At 40.8% G+C, this 21,251-nt stretch overlaps 1 protein-coding gene across 12 annotated transcripts in view; it reads left to right on the top strand.

Moving 5' to 3' along the window:
* The window catches only part of auts2a (activator of transcription and developmental regulator AUTS2 a), a 171,638-nt gene that overhangs the window by 60,500 nt on the left and 89,887 nt on the right, over nucleotides 1-21,251 (top strand). For 9 of the 12 annotated variants that reach the window (XM_037270494.1, XM_037270490.1, XM_037270499.1 and 6 more), the window contains one exon: nucleotides 2,246-2,350. In XM_037270494.1, coding sequence (XP_037126389.1) covers nucleotides 2,246-2,350 — 105 coding nt within the window. The remainder of the gene's footprint in view (nucleotides 1-2,245; nucleotides 2,351-21,251) is intronic. The other 3 variants (XM_037270495.1, XM_037270488.1, XM_037270498.1) reach the window with 1 other exon arrangement.

Raw genomic sequence — 21,251 nt, 5'->3', positions numbered from 1 at the left:
CTGTATAACATATATATTAGCAAATATAAGAAGATTATTAAGGATTTAAAAAAAAAATGGTTTAATCAGTGCGTGCTTGTTTGACCCCCATACATTATTTCATTCTCACCACGAAGAAATTAGAAAACATTATGCAGACAAAGTCATTTCCTCAGCTTTATAGATAAGGCTCGCTTGCAATAAAGGGCAGTAGCAACAGTTCATTACTGCCGATAAAATTGTGGCTATGTTTAAAAGACCTACCTGCCTTGTTGGAATAATCACATCAGAGTTGTTAATAAGAGACGTCCCCGCAAAGGCTTCTTATTCTGATATATTGTCACATAGAAGAGCATTAAATTACAGGAATTTTAACTGCAGTGACCTCCAGAATTTCCTTTTCATTGTGTTCCAAGAATAAATAATAAATAAATGAATTCATCATCAGGACATTTGATAAAGAGAAGTGAACAAAAAAACAAGTCAAATGTATTCTGGCAAGTCATTTAATGGCGCTCAGGGTTAAATTAAAGAGAACAAGATGAGGGATATGTGTTCAAATAGCTGTGTAATTAGGTCCGGAGCTTTTTAATATCCTTGAAAGATAAACCACACTTTATTAAGTCTTGTCTTACTTGGACAAGTTATTTTGGAATCGTACATAGATTTGATGGAGTACCGTATTTTCCGCACTATAAGGCGCACCAGATTATAAGGCGCACCTTCAATGAATGGCCCATTTTAAAACTTTGTCCATATATAAGATATATACATTTGGCCCGCGGGCCGGACTTCGGACACGCCTGCTGTAGTGGCTCAATGTTGGTCCATATATAAGGCGCACCTGATTATAAGGTGCACTGTCAGCTTTTGAGAAAATTTGAGGTTTTTAGGTTCGCCTTATAGTGCGGAGAATACGGTACTTTTAATACTCCAGCATCATTTATATTTGTATTGATACACTGCTTGAATGGGCTTTATTGACTGATTGCCAAAGAGTTTGAATTTAATGCTCATTAGCCGGCCAAACAAAATACGTTCTTACATCACAAGTTGAGGAATAAATATGGTAAAACAAACAGATTATGCCAAAGGGTCCGTCACATTATCAGCTCAATGCCTCACTCGCTGATGTTTTTTTTTTTGTAACGGCCCATAAACTCCCCTTGGACAATTTGGCGTTTCCACAACAAAAGAGTGGAATGTGCTCTGGTTTTGTTGGGAATTAAATGTGTTATGTAATTAGCGCTATCACAGCACAGGGCATTAGCGGCCTTGGGTCTTTGCTCTTAATGCTTTTGATTCTCTCGGACCATCCGCACACAGCCAAATAGTCACATAGGAGTCTCTTTATCATGCTCTGGCGAATCCACCCGTCATGCAATTCTCTCAAGGAATAGAATTCCTTTCACACTACTAATGGCGACAGAATATGGAGGGGATCATTTTAATTATCTGCTCAACTCAAGAGTTTTGTCACTATTCCCTTGCCTTGTGGCCTTTAATCGCAGCAAAAGAAATGGGTGGAAAATATACTGTTTATACGGCTTGGGAGCCCCACACCTCCTTTCAAATGGCAGGAAAAATGGGCTATCATCTTCGTGTCCAAGCCAGCATCTCTCTACTTTTCCTATTAAGTGTCTGAGCCGCCACTTTACTGCACTGTCCCATAAAGGCAGCTTTTTTTTTTTATGTGCTTTGAAATGAAAGCTGCAGTGTTTGTCTGGTCTGCAAGGGACAGCGCAGACACTTTTGGTGGACTTCAATCACACACTTGGACAGGGAGTATACAACCACCTCATTCCACTCAGCTCGGCTCTCTCTCGAGAGTCTTTTATTGTTCTCCATATTTTGAAGAGCCTCAGATGCTTGCGGATTGGCTCGCTCGTCCTCGTCATTCTACTCATTTTGTGGCATTTCCAACCGAGTGTCTGGAGAATAACACTTGCGGAGCTCCTGCTGTCTCAGCATGTGGTGTCTACTTGGAAAGCAAAGAGGCTCCATTTAAAGGTTCTGGAGCGGGTTTTGTCCCCGTTCTCTGTTTCATGAGCTGCGAGTAGCTTCACGCTGCAATATCAGATGGCTCGTCTTTCATTGGCAAGCGTTGTGACGGCCGTTGAAAGGACCGAGAAGTCCTTAGACGGCTCCTGCCAGTTCCCACATATTTATGACCTGAATTCTGCAGGAGGCCAACAGCTTGTGTACAGTATAGCTGGAGCGAGTTTATCTTCACATTTTTAACCTGTGCTCTCATTTTGTGTTCAAGCAGTTGAAGCCAGGACAGAACAAACGCAAAGACAGCGACAGTGAGAGCATAAGTGGAGAGTCCAAACCTTCCATGAGGAGCAGCTCCAGAGACCGGCTGACAGATGTGAGTACCAGTATGGCTTCAAATATGGTCTGTATAATTATGGGATGCAGAAAGAGACCAGCCATTGTCTGATGTGATCAAAAGGTATGATGTAAATGTCATATTTTTGGTCTACCAGTCAAAAATGCATCATTAAGAAATCCTTTCACAATTCCTCTCCACAGATTGGTAAGTAAACCCAAATACAGGATGAATAAAACATTTGTTGCTAATGCTAACAAGGCACAGAGGCTCACTGTTTCAATACTTCTGATTAGCAGTGCACACATGATTTACCTTTGAACCCAGGTCTACCTTTCTTTTGGAGACGCTCAGGACAATAGTGGAGTGGCCACACATGTGATTTTTATTCGTGTGAAGAATCTACAGTGTAGCAATCAGATATGTGGCCATAATTAAAGCTGTCAGAAGCGAGACGAGCTAGTCTTTGAGAAAGACATGGCCCAACAACTGGAGCAAAACCGATTCTGCATGTAGCTTTGACGCTTGACTGGGCATGAAATGAAATAAGTAATTTGATGTTGAAATTGAAATGATAGTTGCTGATTTATGTCAGCCTGCACTCGTGGTGCAAACTTGCGAACGACTATCATCGCTGTAATGGCATGTACAATCGTGAAACCAGACGTGTCATCTTTTGAGACTCTAACAAGACAGTATTAGCCCAAATGTCAGCGGACTGCAACTACGTATTTCAAAGTAATTCAAACGTATTACCAAAATAAACTGAGATTTTATTACCCCCCACCAAAGATGTTTTTTATTTTTTTTAACCAACAATGTTAATAAGATTGGACATCCTCCTAAATTGATTTGATCTATTGTAGGGGAATCAAGAAACACCTTGCTCATTCCATGATTTTTTGAAAATCCTACAATGATCCTTGTCACATTACCGTATTTTCCGCACTATAAGGCGCACCGGATTATAAAGCGCACCTTCAATGAATGGACCATTTTAAAACTTTGTCCATATATAAGGCGCACCGGATTATAAAGTGCATAGAATAAATAACTCAACGTTGCTCAAACGTTAATGCAATCACAATATAGTAACACTCGAAATAGTGAAAACAATATATCAATAACTCAACGTTGCTCAAATGTTAATATCACACAACACACAAAATAAACACGTAAAGCTTACTTTAATAAGTTAGTCTTCATCCACGAATCTATATTGGTCCATATATAAGGCCCGGATTATAAGGCGCCCTGTCGGCTTTTGAGAAAATTGGAGGTTTTTAGGTGCGCCTTATAGTGCGGAAAATACGGTACTAATTTCAGTGAATGAGAAATTATTTCAAAATAAACCCTTAATTTAATATAATATACTTATAAACATTTAAGCTCATACTTGACCTGAATTGGAACGATAACAGTATATCATTTTGTGTGTTTTTGGCAATAACAAAAAATACCACGAGTATCTATTATTTTTGTAGAAAATTGAAGGCTTCCTCAAGCAGAAACACCACAATTCACACTCCGGCTTGTTCTCAAGAAACATCTGTCACCCTCTCTATAATCACTTCCACTTGGACTGCCATTTGAGGCTCTCGGGAGGCGCAGCCCTTTTCTCCCCTCGCCCCAAAACACCTTGCAGGACACTTAGCGTGCTGCCAGAAGAGCTGCCGAAAGCTGGCAAGCATGAAGACACCCCGACCGCCATCAGTCCCCCGTCAGGCTGTGTGGGTCTTCATTTCAGATTAGCCCAGGTTCCTGAAGTCCATTTGCTTTAGTCCCCCCTTGCCCTCATATCGCCTAATGCTCCAATGAAGCAGATGAACTGATTTTTCTGACCTGGCCCTGGCTGGCAGGACAATACAGGTCGAAGGGGGTCAGGTATGGCAGCCTCTTATTTCTCACTTGCCTTCCTTTTTCCACCCGATTCTGCCAGCTTATTAAGGCGTACAAATGGCATATCAGGTCTGCTGTGTTTGCCTCAACCCTCAAAAGCCCAGCTAAATTGGCAGGCTTAGCTGCATTTCCTCTGAAGTGCCGGGTTCCCTTTTGGGTTTGTTTGAAGCCGACATGGCCGCCATCCCCCCCAGCACACCCCACCCCTTTCGGTCTGGGTGGCAGGCATTGAGGCAAGCAGCGGTCCCAAGCAGAGGGAGTCGTTTGGATCAGGGAGGGAAGGGGATGAATCACTTCTGTTTAGTCTCTGTGGCAAGGGGTGAAATGCCATCATTACCCAGCTGCCTATCAAATAAATTGCCAATTACGGGCCTGGGATCCCAAGTAAACAGCGTGTTACTCCATTTTTTTTTTTTTTTTTGGTGCGTGTGTTTTTTATACCCAAGATTCTTGATAAGAGAAGACGCTTTGGAGTGCTGGGTCAGAGCCCACAAAAGGCAGACGATCATAAAGGAGACTCTAGGTATAAGTTGACATTTTAGAGCAGTTCCAAATTTTTTTTTACATATTCTCAATTTGTGGTAAATTATTCAAGACACATGGCTATGTGTGCACCCATTCCAAGAATAAATCAGTCCTTTGGCAACCTACTGAAAGATATTTGTTGTTCCCTCCCTTAATTACGCACAGTATATCATTGGTAGGTTAGGCCTCTTTGGCACAATTGACTTGAGCTCAGCTGTTGTATCGTTGTGACCTCTCTCGGCTTAGATTTTGTATTTATGGCAGGCTGTGATACACGTATCTGGTTGAATCCAGTCAAGACTGGACGTCCATGGTAGGGGTGTACAAAAACCAGTCTGACCCATTTTCTGAAAGATGCAAGAATCAAATGGTTCCAATTCAAAATATATCGATACAAATCCGAGAGATGTAACTTAGAAGGAACACGAACTGGCTGAGCTTTTCGTGGAAACCTTAAATGACGTGTAGTTTCATATTATTACCGTATTTTCCGCACTATAAGGCGCACCGGATTATAAGGCGCACCTTCAATGAATGGCCCTTTTTAAAACTTTGTCCACATATAAGGCGCACCGGATTATAAAGCGCACCTTCAATGAATGGCCCATTTAAAAACTTTGTCCATATATAAGATATATGTATACATTTGGCCCGCGGGCCGGACTTTGGACACGCCTGCTGTAGTGGCTCAATATTGGTCCATATATAAGGCGCACCCGATTATAAGGCGCACTGTCGGCTTTTGAGAAAATTGGAGGTTTTTAGGTGCGCCTTATAGTGTGTAAAATATGGTAATTCAAATATTTCCCCGCCACAACCTAAAATGTCAATTTTGTTAATGCGAGTGGTTCATTGCAGATGTCTTCAATGACTCGTCTGCAAGCAAAAACAAACACACTGATGAAATTTTATTACTTTTCTAACACACATCAGTCGCCGCACTTGAGTACATTGTTTAATTGTATAATGAATTTACCACCAGACGACACGCTTTTTCCCCACAAAATGTAAAATGCTCGTTGTTAAAATCCCTCCCAGTCTTCTCAGAGTTTGCTTTCACTGAGGTCTTGGAAGGCTGCTTTGTAATGAAACATCTGGAAGTGATGTTGTTTAAAGTCAAGCACATCATCTTCTGGTGCGTTTGAAGTGGTTTCAACCCTAAACACTGCCAAAGTCTCCTGCCACGGTTCGTGAAACTGGACCTAGTTATTACTGGCGTTCTGGTCAAAACATGACAGCCTCTGCGGAATTCAGTGTGCATGTGGTAAAACCATTCTAAATGCTGAAATTACAGCTTTTAGAAACCAATTACTGTCATAAAGTATATTTGTTGTTGTAAAGATCACTATTTTGATGAGATTTGCCTGTGCCTACAAAACATACCCTTTATTTTTTTTTTTTCATTTTGTTAAAACTTTGCTTATATGAACCTTTCCACATGCTTCTAGTCTGAGTTGATTTCACAATCCCAAACCTGTTTAGGGAATATAAATGGAGCTCCATCCCACCTCCTCAATACATTCTCCAATTATTGCCTGACACTCAGATGTAAATGAGGTCACAGTCACCCTGCGTGCCCAGATATGTTGGACAATTTGCTGCGACACAGAACTTGTAATTGCTTGCATCAATTATCACTTTCTCTGTCTGCCTCTAACTGATTTGAAATGTTTCCCATTAAAGACAAGATATGGAAGTAGGATCATTGTACCTATAACGAGCTCATTATCGTTGAATATCTTTTGAATAACGGTGTGTGTGTGTGTGTGTGTGGGTGACAGCATTAGTCTTTTCGACTTTTTGATAGATTTTTTCTTTAAGTGATAATTTTCCAAACCAAGGCAGAATAAAAGCCATGAAACAATTCCTCTTTTTTTTACTGTATTATCTCCTATCAAGATGTAAGTCTACTGGAAGAAATGACTATAAAATGGCAGAGATGGACTTTTTGTTTTCGAGTAGATTTGAGGCAGTTACCGTATTTTCCGCACTATAAGGCGCACCGGATTATAAGGCGCAAAACTTTGTCCATATATATACATTTGGCCCGCAGGCTGGACTTTGAACACGCCTGCTGTAGTGGCTCAATATTGGTCCATATATAAGGCGCACCTGATTATAAGGCGCACTGTCGGCTTTTGAGAAAATTTGAGGTTTTTAGGTGCGCCTTATAGTGTGGAAAATATGGTACTGCCCATTTTCTATCCCTCATATGTTCAGTGTAGGAATTTCAATGTGCCTCTATTTTGTTCTGGATTTTTCCTGTTACAGCCCTACTGAAGTATTTGGAGATTTTGCAATTTGTTGAATTATCCAACGTAGCCATTTTAGTCTCCAGGTCATATTTGTTCTCCAAATAAGTGTCCAATGAGATAGATTGGTCCAAGCTAAACTGCCCTCAAATCAACCTGATGAATAGGCTGTCTCCCAGGAAATAGTCCGACATCACTAGCCTGGCATTAAAACAAGTTCACTTTTCTCTCTCCCCAAACTGGCTTTTATTTAGCTGTCCCTTTCTCCTTTTTCATCGCCCGCAGTCAGCTTGTTATGAACAGATTGTGACACATTGTGTCATGGCAGTCGGGCAAAATTACGCTTGGTCTCAATTGCCCTGCCAAAATCTCAACAGCCAAATGTCTGTCAGGGGACTGTGAGAGGTCCCCTTGGATGGCTTGTCTCAAAAATGCTAGGGGCACGCCTGCCTTCATGCATTCACAAATGTTTTAGTCAGGCTTGCCCGGGTCTGTAGGAATATAATTAGAATTGTGTGCAGTGACCTCTGAGAAGCCCTCAGGTTGACAATAGATGTTACTAGTTTATCTCCGCTAATTATTTACTACACCCAGAGGCCATGAAGATAAAATAGAATTTGACTTATTGGCTGAACATTGTGACCTTACTAACTGTAGTTATTAAGTTACTGTTTATCCAGTAAACTGGGGGTTCTTTAACCGTTGAAAGTGATACAGAGTGAGTTGAAGTGGTAAATACTGCTTTGGCTGAATGCAGTTCCTCTCTGTTGGGGATGGTAAATCTATTCTCATGGAAGATTAATGGACTGAAGAAGTGGTGTTGAATGTCATTGTTGAAGGTTGAAAGTATTGAGCGCCTGAATCCTATCCATATGTTTTCAGGAATGACATAAATAGGCTCAGCCAGAATCCATTTTGACTTATCAAGCTTAAAGCGGTGCCAGAGCCAAGCGATACTTGCCAAGCATTCAGGCTCCTTGGCTTCCAATAACAAATCCCTTTCCACATAGTCTAATTTCCACTGAAATTTGCCACAGCCACACACACACTACCTCCCTGTTTTTGGGCTGTGCATCTTACGGCTTTTGGCTACCTATTCCATTTCCCGTAACCTAACCCTTTAACCCAAATTTCGGATTTCATACAGACCCCCCCCCCTCCCCCCCAAGGGAGTCACTCCTCTCTTTGTTCCAGCTTTTTTAGCGTGGGGCCGTTTCAGTGGGGGTAAGTTGAATAAGTGGAGCCCAGAGGAGTCTCCACAGAGGTCTCACTCTGATTAGATGCATGCAGAGCCCAAGGAGAGAGCGCCAGTTGCCATAGCAATGAGAGGAATGTGGGAACTATAGCTGCATGAAGGAAAAGAAGGAAGGGGAAGTGGTGCTTTCTTTTGTGATGGGAGGTCTCTACTGACCGACATTTCTACTCTATAAATGTACACTGGCCAACAAGCTGAACACATGAAAACACACACAACCTAACATGTAACATATTCATTTATTTATTCATTTTCTTTTTTTTTCCTTTTTTTCTCTTTTTATTTATTACATCAGAAGACTATCGTAGCACATGAAAACATATATATATATATATATATATATATATATATATATATATATATATATATATAAATATATAATATATATATAATATAAATATATATTTATATATTTTTTTTCTTTCTTTTTTTTAAATTTATTTATTACACCAGAAGACTATTGTAGGCAGCCTCATAGTATCTAAATCACAATAGCCTGTCAGGCCCAACAATGGGAGCCAAGGAAACCATAATTTGAGACAGTAGGAGTCCCGAACAACCTCCCTCTCAGATGATTACTGGCTATTCGGTGCTGCAGCTCTAACAAATCATCCTTACCCGCTTATCTGTCTTACTAGCTTATGTATTGTGCCTTGAATCCCTGCCCGACTTAAGCGAAAGCTTTTACCCATAATTTTCAGACAACAAGACTATCCGAAGATTGATGTAAACATCTCCAAGGAACACATGTTTGTGTTTGAGTATATGTGAATCCCTGGTGTGTGTATGTGCATTGTGTGTTGTGTGCACCGAGCAGGGAGCTTAGCTTCGGGGTAAAGGAGTTGCGTGGGAGGCTTGTGTTGTGCGTCTGTGTGTGGTATCAAGTCTTGTTGGGTTTGGTTGAGAGACACAAGGGGCAGACACGGCTGCATGTGGATAACACACAAAGGCTTGCTGCTTCATAAACACAATCCAACCTGTACTGTAGAATGAACAGAAACAGCAGTTAAATATCATGTGCAACCCATGTTTGGATTCATGCAGCTCCACAAGGGATTCTTAAAATAATATGTACGTAGGTTGCTGTCCGCCAATTCTATTCATGCAGACATCTTATAAAAAAATAAATTATAAGAAATCCCACTTTTATAATCATACTTCATGTTCTATATCTTTGGTCAACTGTATTGTTCTTAAAGCGCTCTATCATTTTTATTTTATTTTTCAGTTCGGGGTGTAGTCTACCTTTTGCCCCTTGTCAGATGGTATAGGCTCCAGCGACCCCCGTGACCCTGTACAGGATAATCGCTGTTGAAAATGGAAAATGGATGTCTTGACTGACCAGACAGAAAACCGCAGTCGCCATTTACAGCACAGACAACAATATAGGGCATAAATTCTGCAGTGGCTGCAAGCCACACATACACACAGCCTAAAACAAGACACACACATGCACCAAATATTTTTATAAATGATATTAAAGTGAACAACTTCAAACGTGTGTATTGATTAAAAAAAATAGATCTGGAATTAGTTAAAACAATAACTAATTGAAAGTTACAAAATATCTCCAGGCTTGAAGATACAAACGTGTGGGATTGTGCAGTACACTCTATAAAAAAAAAAAAAAAAAAAAAAAAAAAAAAAAAAACTTGCCAAGCTACTTTCTCTAAACTCAGAATACCAAATTTAGCCTAAAGCTCACAAACACAAGTAAGGTACACGGCAAAACTTTGGATTTGGAATCGAGTCCATGCTGTAATATATTTAATACATTTAAAAATGAATTGCATTGTAACATTTGATAATACTTTGTGTAATTGCAGTCTTGCACATTCTCTTAATGTGTCACCAAATTACCTGTACAATATATGTATATAAAAAAATATACCGAATATAAATGGGCAGCGGGATTCAAAAAAGAAAGACAAGATACATCACCCCGGAATTACAGCTACAGAAGATTATTCGAGAGACATTATTTCCCTGAAGTCGTGGGCTTAACTCAAATTTGGAAGAGAAATGAAATTGCCAGCAGTGAAAAAGCAGACTTGGTAGGAGTTCATGAGTAGAGAAATAACATTTTCATTTGTCTGGGCCCCGGTGGGAGACAAGCAGCCTTTCAGTAAATAGAAGCAGCTATGAGAAATGATTTTTTTGGTCAGCAGGATATTGTTTTAACGCGCACTTATCCATCTGCAATCTAGATGTCAGGCCCCAGGAAAGCGCTGGATGGCCATTCTACTGCTGTCTTTATAACACACAAGTGTTTGCCTCATCTTGACTCCAATTGGCTGTTAGTGTCCCATTGGAGATTTTGTCCTCAACGCGCTTTCTGTTTTTAAGACGTCGTTGTTTGGAACAGCCGGCTGGAAATTTCTGAAATTTAGACTTTTTGTCAAAATATGAAAGCTAATATGGTTTCTGATGTGCACTGGTTTTATCCTTCAAATGTAGAACATGGTACTAAAGAAGTACCGTGTTTTCCGGACTATAAGGCGCACCTTCAATGAATGGCCCATTTTAAAACGTTGTCCTTATATAAGGCGCACCGGACTATAAGGCACACCATCATGTCAGATTTTTAATCCAAATCAAATCATTCTCCATTTTATCTTTTGTATTTCAACTTCAGACGCAACAAATTACTTTATAATCACAAAATAATGATCCATAGTCTTTTTGATTCATGATTCATAGTCTTCAGCGGGCCACTTATGATTGATTTCATGATACAATGCTTCGAATTTGGTCCATATATAAGGCGCACCGGACTATTAGGCGCACTGTCGGCTTTTGAGAAAATGTGAGGTTTTTAGGTGCGCCTTATAGTCCGGAAAATACGGTAGTGAAGTAGAGGTTGATATAGTACGGCCTGGTAATTTATATCCCTCCCCATTTTTCTTTCTCCGGTGTGTCAATTTTACCTATGCAGCGACTTTTTTTTTTTTCCTCTCATATTTTATTACTTTGATGAATGGTCGCGGGCGATTGTCTTGGCTGAGCGTTGTCAGGCTTCAAATAGATTTTTTGGGGATTGTAAGGAGATTACTTCCCGTCTCATAAACCGCAGATGTCGACTCCCGCGTGTCTCATCAATGCCTGGATGCACGGTAGCTCTCCACTCAAATTCTTTATGTGCTGCATTAAAATCTATGATTAATCTGCACCAACAACACTTTGATCCAGAGCTGTCAGTATTGATGTACTCCCAGGTGATTACGTCTATGTCCCGTCATCCTGTATCAGTTAAGCATTTGTCACAAGGCCCATTTTGAATGTTGTTGTTAATCATTTTAGCATTGAATAAATGTATGAAATAAAAACCAAACCGCATTTATTCCTGCAGTTTGCTGGTATTGGTCTCCCCTATTCTGTACCTTAATAAGTAGCATAGAAATAAGTGGATCAATGATTATATTATGATCAATTGAAAGTAAGTGTGACAAATTGGTGATCAGTATTGGGTGTTTCTGCTGCTCTCTCAAAATGTGCAAAGAAAAAGGCTCCAGGTTGCATGTATGGATTATTCATAGCACCTTGGTATACAATATTCAGTAAACTAATCAGACCATTGGATCTGGCCTGGTTAAAGGGAATCACATCAGCTGTGTTTGTATTTCAGTAAGAGGTCAGGGGGCAACATAGGGCCACGTCGTACAGGGGATTGGGTGAGATTAACCTCTGCCCTCCCCTTTAGCCCTGACTGAGACATGGTCAGAGAGAGTGGAATTAGCTAAACCAGGCAGATTCATCTGATTCCAAGCGGTCATCCAATTACTGCTTTATCTCCTGGCCAAATGAGATCAATGCGTACTGGGCATGGAGACCCGGCAGGTTGGCCAAGGTGCAATAATCAGCAGTCTGAAGCACCGTATTCTTGGAAGAACCAGAGCATGTGTTAGGAGCTCCCTTCGCTGCCATTAGCTGCTCGTGTCGGCTGGATCCTGACCTGCACTTTGCGTGAGGACGACACGGTGTTGTGCATTGAGGGATCTTAACTTTTTGTGCTGAAGCGCAGCACTTAGGAAAGTGAATAATGTGCATAATTAGAGTTTTACCTCTTATCCTTGGTGTATCTACCCTGCTGATTAAACTGGCTAAAAGGTACCACTGAGGGTAAAAATCGCATAATTTCTCTAATATGCATTGCATATGAAAACTGCTTTTAAGCATTCACAAGTGGTTAAAACAACCAAGTGCAGCTAATATCGTCTGTAATTCTTTTGTCAATTGGAGAGGGGGGAAAAAATGGTGCCAGTTTAATTACGAAAATAATTAACCTGCGTTCCATTAAAAAAAGGTATTTTCCTCTCTGAGTGCTTTATTCCTTCACTGCAAAGTAGTTCCTCATGTTGCCAGACATTTACCATATTTTCCGGACTATAAGGTGCACCTAAAAACCTAAAATTTTCTCAAAAGCCGACGGTGCGCCTTATAGTCCGGTGCGCCTTATATATGGACCAAATTCCTAAATTTAAACTGCCCCGAAGCATTGTCATGAAATCAATCATAAGTGGCCCGCTGAAGACTATGAATCATGAATCAAAAAGACTATGGATCATTATTTTTTGATTATAAAGTAATTTGTTACGTCTGAAGTTGAAATAAAAAATAAAATGGAGAATGATATGATTTGGATTAAAAATCTGACATGATGCATTAATGGTGCGCCTTATAGTCCGGTGCGCCTTATATAAGGACAAAGTTTTCAAATGGGCCATTCATTGAAGGTGCGCGTTATAGTCCGGTGCGCCTTATAGTCCGGAAATTATGGTACAATATTTACCGATCTTTTTGAGACCCACAGAATATTACATTCAGTATGTCTTGTGACATCAGTCCTGGAACTTTTCTGACTCACCTCGTAAAGCCCTTCTTCAGATTTACACTATGTAAATCACACTTGTACCATAGCGGTGATTGTTTTGCAGCTCTGGGCCACCCCTTAGCCATCTGGCCAACTGTTCCGTGCCCGCAATATGGTCAGAGAGGGACCCATTCTTAGAAATGAATGCTCGACTATTTCTTCCTGTGTTTTTGTTCGAGGCACAGATAGCCATTGGAGAGCACTGAAAGACCGCCATCAGCTCTTGGGGTGTAATTCTACATCTCCTATAAACCTGTAGTCTCTGTATAATGTTCCCCCCGAGCCCCACAGCATACCTGTCCCAAGCGGATCCTCATCTCCACAGCCCGGTTAGATTAAAGTCCTGTTAAATCCATTGCAGCCGGCTGGGTGCACTGGGAGAGCTGGCATCGGCGCAGCCCTCTGACAATCAGTGGCCAGCTCGAAAGCACTAATGAGCACAGGGAGGGGTAGACAGGGTGTTGGCAGCATGCGTTCAGACAATACAATGGTGGCTAAGATTGTGGGGGTGTTATTAGGAAGGCAGCCACCGTTGGGCACAGCACAGCACTGACTAGATTAGCTTCCAAGGGAGGAGAGCTGCAGTCAGTTTGGGAAAATATCACAGCCCATTAGTTAGGAGCAATGAAATGGAGTCAACTTCAGGGACTCCATTAGGCATGCTGCGCTTAGACAGACAGCGTCCCTTGGTGTGATGTTTCTATTCTGGAAGGATTGGGCACGGAGATATAATTGGACTAGGGAAATCAAGCAAGTTTCAGTGGTCCTAGTGGGCCTCTTGGATAGAAAATGAGAATATGGGCCTTTGTGTTTTGTGTCCCTCTGCCATTTTGCTTCGCAGATATATATGAAAAAAAAATGAACCTGAAAAAGGTATCCTAAGGTTTTATAATTTATAGTCTATCCCTTTTCCTTTGTGAAAATAATCTGCTCTACATTAAGTTCTCAGAGGTGACAAAGTATTACCTCCTTTGTTGGTTCATAGAGTTATATGCCCATAACGTGAGAGTGTTGACATTTGTGCACCTCTGGGGAACGTCCCCGAGAATGTTATCAGCAGCTTAAAGACAGACCTCTATATGTACATCCCCGGTAGCCGCTCCGAGGCTCAGCCTCAAAGGGCACAACCCACCTCAACCTTCCACCCCTGACCTGTCTGTCACCCTGAAGAAAGAGCCCTTGACAGCTCCTTTGATGGAAGAAGAAGGGAATTGGTTGTAAAGAATAGCTCAAATGGAAGGTAAAAAGCAAAAGAGGACAGCTATTTGAAGAGAGATGTAATCATTTTGCAGTGAATGTGCCCTTTTTTTTTATAGTATCACCGCCACCATACCCTCTTGGGCATATTGGCCTCATAGAGTGTCTCGTGTCAATCTCCAACCCTCAGTAACCCTCAACATACTTTCTAACTGAGTCTGGATTTATTATCACGCATCATTTGTGAGTTTGAGCTAAAACAGGTTTGGGTTTTATATGTTGTTACTTCCTGTGTTGTGATTGGCTAGAGCTTTGCAGACCTGCAATTATCCAATTCTTAATTTTTTTTAACATCATTTCACTTGTGATGTTGACTCAATTAATTTACCATTTGTCAGAGTGACAAAAATCGAAAATACATTTTCTGACCAGTGAAAGTATTTTTTCAAATTCTTTTAGAACGACTTAAATATTCAACTTGGGTGTGGATCAGTGGTATAATGCATCCAGCAGGAGGCCAGGTACACGCTAGGAAGGTGTTCCTTCATTGTTGCTGTGACAGTTCCACTGAGTGGATTACAAGCAGTTTAGAATGTTGTATTGGATTGTGGCAGTGCCCAATTATCCTGTTTGATTGGATTGAGGGTGCAGCAAGTAACCTCCAATCCCAATTTCCAGGGCACCAGGTGGAGTCTATAGGATCTTGCTCCTGTGCCTTCCAACTAGATGTTAATCCACTTACCCCCACCTCCAAAAAGAATCAGCTCGTATCGTCCAAAATCTAACTCCTTTAGCTTACTCGCCGCCTTCCAGACTCTGTTAATTGCTGATTCTGTTAATCTTTGGATCTAAACTCTTCTTCATTTATGTAGTGATGGACCCCTGCTGGTCACCAGGGATAAGGACAGAGCCCTTCCACGACTAGCAAACATCCGAAAATCCAATCCAATAATTGACACGCTCCACTTTAATAGACAGTGACATTTGTTATTGGACGAGTGAGTGCGTGTGTGGAAATTCAAAATACCTGCACAAGGATGGTCGGGTGAATAAATATTAGCCGTAGGTACACCTGATGTGAAGACAATGTATCATTTAAGTTTTGACACATGAAGTCGATGCACAATTTATCTTTGCGGGCCACATAAAATGATGTGGCGGGCCGCATCTGGCCCCCGGGGCCTTGAGTTTGACACCTATTCTCTAAGTATTCTTTGTATACATGAGAGCGTAGTTGTCGGTCTATAATATGCCGAAAAATGCAGCCTCGCTAACACCAAGGTTGAATTTTCTCCGGAAATGCTTCGAAAACAGGTTTTGTACTACTAAGGTCAAAAGGCACATAACGTTGTTGTGTCCTCTGAATGGGTGCAGAACATTTCATTTAACCTATGAAGTAGTTCTTGCCGATAGAATGCAAGTGAAATAGTTTGCAATTTCTAGAGTAGTGCACCATATTGTAAGACAAAGCAAACACGTCCAATTAAACTCAGCCTCTCGCCTCCAGCTCCTGTCTAAAGATGCTTCTCTTATTGGTGTCTGTCAGTACCTGCTGTCACATTTCTTTTTTTTTCTTCAGGAAACTTGCAAGTGGATAACGAGTCCCACACTGTGCTCATCTGATTCCATCAGGAAAAAAATGAGAAAAGCACCACAGTGTCTTGGGAATAGTTGTGCCTGGAAATGGTAATTTGCCAGCACGGGCAAATCCTAGGAGAGCAAGGAAGATGAAGAGTAGACAGATTCCATCTACTTTATTTATTAAATTTGATAACCGGTACAGGTCTCCAGAGAGCCCCAAAACATTCTGCTGCATGTCATTTTGGAAATAGGAGAATATGGTGAAGATCCCTCAAAGTTATCCTTCTCATCACTTGTCAAGTGTAATTGTAGGCATCTCTCCCATGAGCTTCATTCTTCTAATACTGTGTTTGTCTTAAAATAGACTGAACCGCTGACCCTCTCATATGGTTTTTGTAATGTTTTCATCTCCTTAAGCGAGGTACACACGGATATTTTTGAAAGTCAGCGACCCCAGACGTGATGGAATTTGTAGACTGTTCTTATAGTTGAGGTGCACAATACAGTACATTTATAAAGAGGTCCAAACACAAATATCATACATCAAGACTGTGTCAACAAGACTAAAATAATCTTTAATGCATTATCTGAGTCTAATTCAAATAGTGTTTCAACTTTGAATCACTTCCATGTATATGACAAATGGTAAAATGAAAGTAGGCTACCGTATTTTCCGCACTATAAGGCGCACCGGATTATAAATCCAAAAAATTGGAGGTTTTTAGGTGCGCCTTATAGTGCGGAAAATACGGTAATTGATTGGCTGACGGGCTCTTTTTGGTCTCAGGCAGGCAAAGAGGGTACCGACCAATTTTATTCCCTCAGGCTATTATTTTTATACATCTGTATTGTTCTCCCTTTCCTCCCTTTGTCCAGGAACCTCCCACCCCCCGTGCCCTCTTAGACTTAGCAGAGCTCCTGTGGGATACTTCACACAACTTTGAAAAGTGGTGGGGGGGGCGAGAACTGTAGCCACAAAGCCACACATGAGATGTATCACCTTGTGATCCGCACATGTCACTGTTCTGGTATATCATTTGTTCTGTTGGCTCATGTACAGAGCTCCTGGCAAGGTGAAAGTCTTAAGGGACAAGTTTTAAAGGGAAGTTACCTACTGAGATAAGATGTTGTGGGGGGGGGGTTCTTGCTGTAATGGGATTTGGTGTATTTCTGCTTAATTTTAGAGTTTTGGTTGAATAATAGATGGTCATAAAGCCAGCACTTGGATGTGTCTGACAAAAACATTACCCAGTTACTTTGCCTTGGAGTGTTTGAAATCTCTTGACAAATTTTTGATTCTGCGCTACAAGTGTTTATATTTTGCATACACATTTTCACCTGGAGAGTGAACTCTTGCAAAATGTTGACTTCATTTCTGCAATATCATAATTGGCAGCATAGTAAGTGATTGACACAAGGTCCACACTCACTAATAGCTGTGCCATTTAATCCGTCCTGCTGAATCCTCTAAGCCTCTTAATTCTTTAAAATATGGAAGCCCGTATAGTTTTGTAATTACAAAAACATAATTTAGTCCACAGAGCATGACAATTCAATTTGTTGATTGCATCCACCCCCTTTTTGCCTCTTCTCTTTTTCGCAAGGAATAGGGAAAGAAAAATAATGGCGCCAAATGTATTAATTCAACATGATGAATCATGTATTCAAGTCAGTGGAGTGAATAATTAAAATTAGCTGATAAAACTTTCAGCAGAATTACTTTGCCCAAATTGCTGAACAGATGTGTCACTTTAATGAAAATCCACAGCCAAGCTCCTTTCCCCCTTTCCACTCTGTCGGATGAAAATATTATTCCCACGGCACAGTCTTAATTCGCTAGTAAATACACTTGGAGCCATTACATGAAGGAAGGCTGGCTGGGTGGGTGGGAGGAAGAGCAGCTTGCCACACTTACTAACTTGATTCGTCCCTCTGCAAGCAGTAATCGCTATCTGCAGTACGTATTTTGCAGCTCTCCATTGTTGCAGCCAATCCCAAGGAGGACTTATTAAAATGCAATAATCTCGCTATTTAAACACAAACGACAACCGTTGGAATTCCCGCCAATCTAAAACAGCATCAGCTCTCATCTGCTGTGAATGATTGGAGTTTTGGTGAGGGAATTTAATTTGCGACATTCAAAGATAGGAATCTGAACATATGCGTACTCTGCGGCTTTCACTGTCGTTTTCATTAGCAACTCACTTTTTTTTTTTTTTAATAAGAGCGTAAGATACAACGCTACTCATCTTCAAAAGAAGATAATGATTCCGTTGAATGCGTCAAAACCATTTCGCTGCCCAAATAATTACAGCATTGTCTGTTTCATTTAAAAGTTATTAACGTCTACCATCGCTCATCATTTCAAAGGCCAGTTTATCTCAAGTACCATATTTTCCGGACTTTAAGGCGCACCTAAAAACCTAAAATTTTCTCAAAGTGCGCCTTATAGTCCGGTGGGCCTTATATATGGACCAAATTCCTAAATTTAAACTGGCCCGCAGCATTGTGTCATGAAATCAATCATAAGTGGCCCGCTGAAGACTATGAATCATGAATCAAAAAGACTATGGATCATTATTTTGTGATTATAAAGTAATTTGGTGTGTCTGAAGTTGAAATAAAAAAGATAAAATGGAGAATGATTTGATTTGGATTAAAAATCTGACATGATGCATTAATGGTGCGCCTTATAGTCCGGTGCGCCTTATAGTCCGGAAAATACGGTAGTTTGTCTGAATTTTAAAGAATACCTTCGGTCCAATGCAAATTCTCGGAGTCCCTCCATTTAATCCAAAAAGCAGATGATAGAAATTACCGCTCATTTCGATAAGACACCTAAAAAGGTTTTTGGAGCATATCACACAGTTTAGCGTACAATCTAAAACTAGCTTACTCTGCAAGTATTCTCACGGGCTTGCTGCACTACTGATCTCTCTGCCTGGTACTGTATCATCCTTTTTTCTGGTTGCAAGTGTTTGTACTGAACCCTAATTCTTTACACTGCTTAGCAAAGTGCCCAAGAGACTTCTGATAATGAGCTCGGAGGTTAAAAACGTGGAGTGCCGCTCCCACAAGGCTGTGTTCCGTTATGGATGGGGGGAAAGAATCAGAGATCCTCCAGAGACCCAGTTAGGGCCAAACTATTGGTGTAAAGCATATTATTCTCCGATTTGAAAGGAAAATGTTGCCACTTTGATTTGTGGCCATAATTGGAACTCAACCGAGGAGGATTTAAGATGAAAACGGCGTTTTTGTCGCAGCAAAATTTCTTTCAGCAGTTCAATAAGACATAAAGTAGTAAATACTGCATGGTTTTAACGATTTGGTTGAATTCCATCAACTTTTTTTTTTTTACATAATAGCCTTATGTGGACCTCCACATTGTCATTCTATTCATGTTTCCTTTTCTAACCTCCGTGATGTCTTGTGATTGATTACTGAATGAAGAAAATAGAAGGTGCTTTTCCGTAATCTACTGAAACCCCATTGTGGCTCATTGTAATGAGGCTAATTATCTATTGTGGATGTCCAATGCAGACAGGATTCTTTAGTTGCCTTGATTAATTACAACTCATGGAGTGCTGCTCTTACATCTTATTAGAGTAACGGGAAAAGAAACTGCAACTGACTGGTGAAGTGCTAAAGGACTTGCGCATATAATATATCAATAGCTATTTTTTTCTTACATTGATTTCAAAATCGGGGCAACACCTTGAAAGATATTTTCAGGTCTGGCACAGTCACAGCAATGCCGGACCCCGCTGTTGGTTGGTAAAAAGCCAGAGTCGTACCGTGAGACGACCCAACAGGTCCCGAGTGTGTCATTTGGCAACGACTATCTGACTGACCTTGAAAACACTGACGCCAAACTACTTGGCTCTACTTCCAGCCAGATGATAGGCACGGTAGCTATAATAAAGTGGCAGTGAAGCTTGCCCTCCAGATGAGCAGTACAAAAACCAAGCAGATGCCCTTTGGCGGTGGACTGAACATGCCGCTTGTCAACTTGGTGAACTTTTCACAGTGACCGACAATGAGGACTAGACTGATGTAATACTGATCAATTTTAATTCCAATATGTTTTATATGTAGAGCCAGAATCGAACCCACAACCTCTGCACTGTGAGGCGGACCTGATAACCACTCAACCTTTCATGTGCGTCTTGATTTAAAATACCGTATTTTCCGGACTATAAGGCGCACCTTCAATGAATGGCCCATTTTAAAACTTTGTCCATATATAAGGCGCACCGGACTATAAGGCGCACCATTAATGCAATCACAATATAATAACTTGAAATGGTGAAAACAATAACAATATATCAATGTTAATATCACACAACACTTTTAGCCCGCGGGCCGGAATTTGTTCCATATATAAGGCGCACTGGACTATAAGGCGCACTGTCGGCTTTTGAGAAAATTTGAGGTTTTTAGGTGCGCCTTATAGTCCGGAAAATACAGTATGTAAAGTCTTAACTCGATCATCTGTAGCCATTTTGGCTATGATGTATCTGACATCTATTATTAGAAGAGGAAGGTAGCATTAGAGTACACGTAATGGACTGTCAATCTGTTTTCCAATTCCCTGTTGAGAAGTTCTTCACTAAATTATACATTTAATATCAGTCTCGCTGAAAGTAGTGGAAAATCTGTCAAGATCTTTTAGCAATAGGTTGGCTCCAACATAGTGTGGAAAATCCTAATGAAAGAAGGCAAGTGTGGGTAAAAAAAACAAAAAAAACAGCTCTTGACCTGAATTTTGTCGGTTTGGTGACAATGAGAAAGATAAGTGGTTGTGACAGTTGTGAATGATGCCCCACTATGGGCCTATGTGGCTAAATTGACACCATTGTCAAACACACTTTGCACACTTTGCACTAACCCCCTGTGAACCATTTAATGTGACAAAGGGGAACCCTAATTCTTCATTAACTCGCAGGAAAATGACCATTGGCTATGTCATTTTCTCTTTGCCGGCTGCTTTAAAGATTCTAATAACAAGGCTTTTACAGTTGACTTGTCTCCCCCCACTGTCCCCTCGTCTCCTTCACACCGACTATGAAAGCTAGTCATGCTTATAGTCAGACTTATTGCCATGGTTATCTTAATGACTTTGAAATGTATTGGCCTTGTTAATAAGATACAAATTTCTCTAATTAGGCTTTATGCTCCCAGAAGAATTTCCCATTATAAAGACAAAAGATGAGTATGACACGTAAGATGCTTTCAGGCAAGGTATGGGGGTGGTTGAAGTGTTCCGAGGAAAATAAATCGTACCCCATCTGCTGGAGGATTTGCACTATATCACAACCCGGCAGCCATTTTAATAGAACACTAGCACGGTTTCATTTACAC

Source organism: Syngnathus acus, chromosome 14 (assembly GCF_901709675.1).
Source record: "Syngnathus acus chromosome 14, fSynAcu1.2, whole genome shotgun sequence".
Taxonomy (NCBI): Eukaryota; Metazoa; Chordata; class Actinopteri; order Syngnathiformes; family Syngnathidae; genus Syngnathus; species Syngnathus acus.
This window is presented reverse-complemented; position numbering and strand designations above follow the sequence as displayed.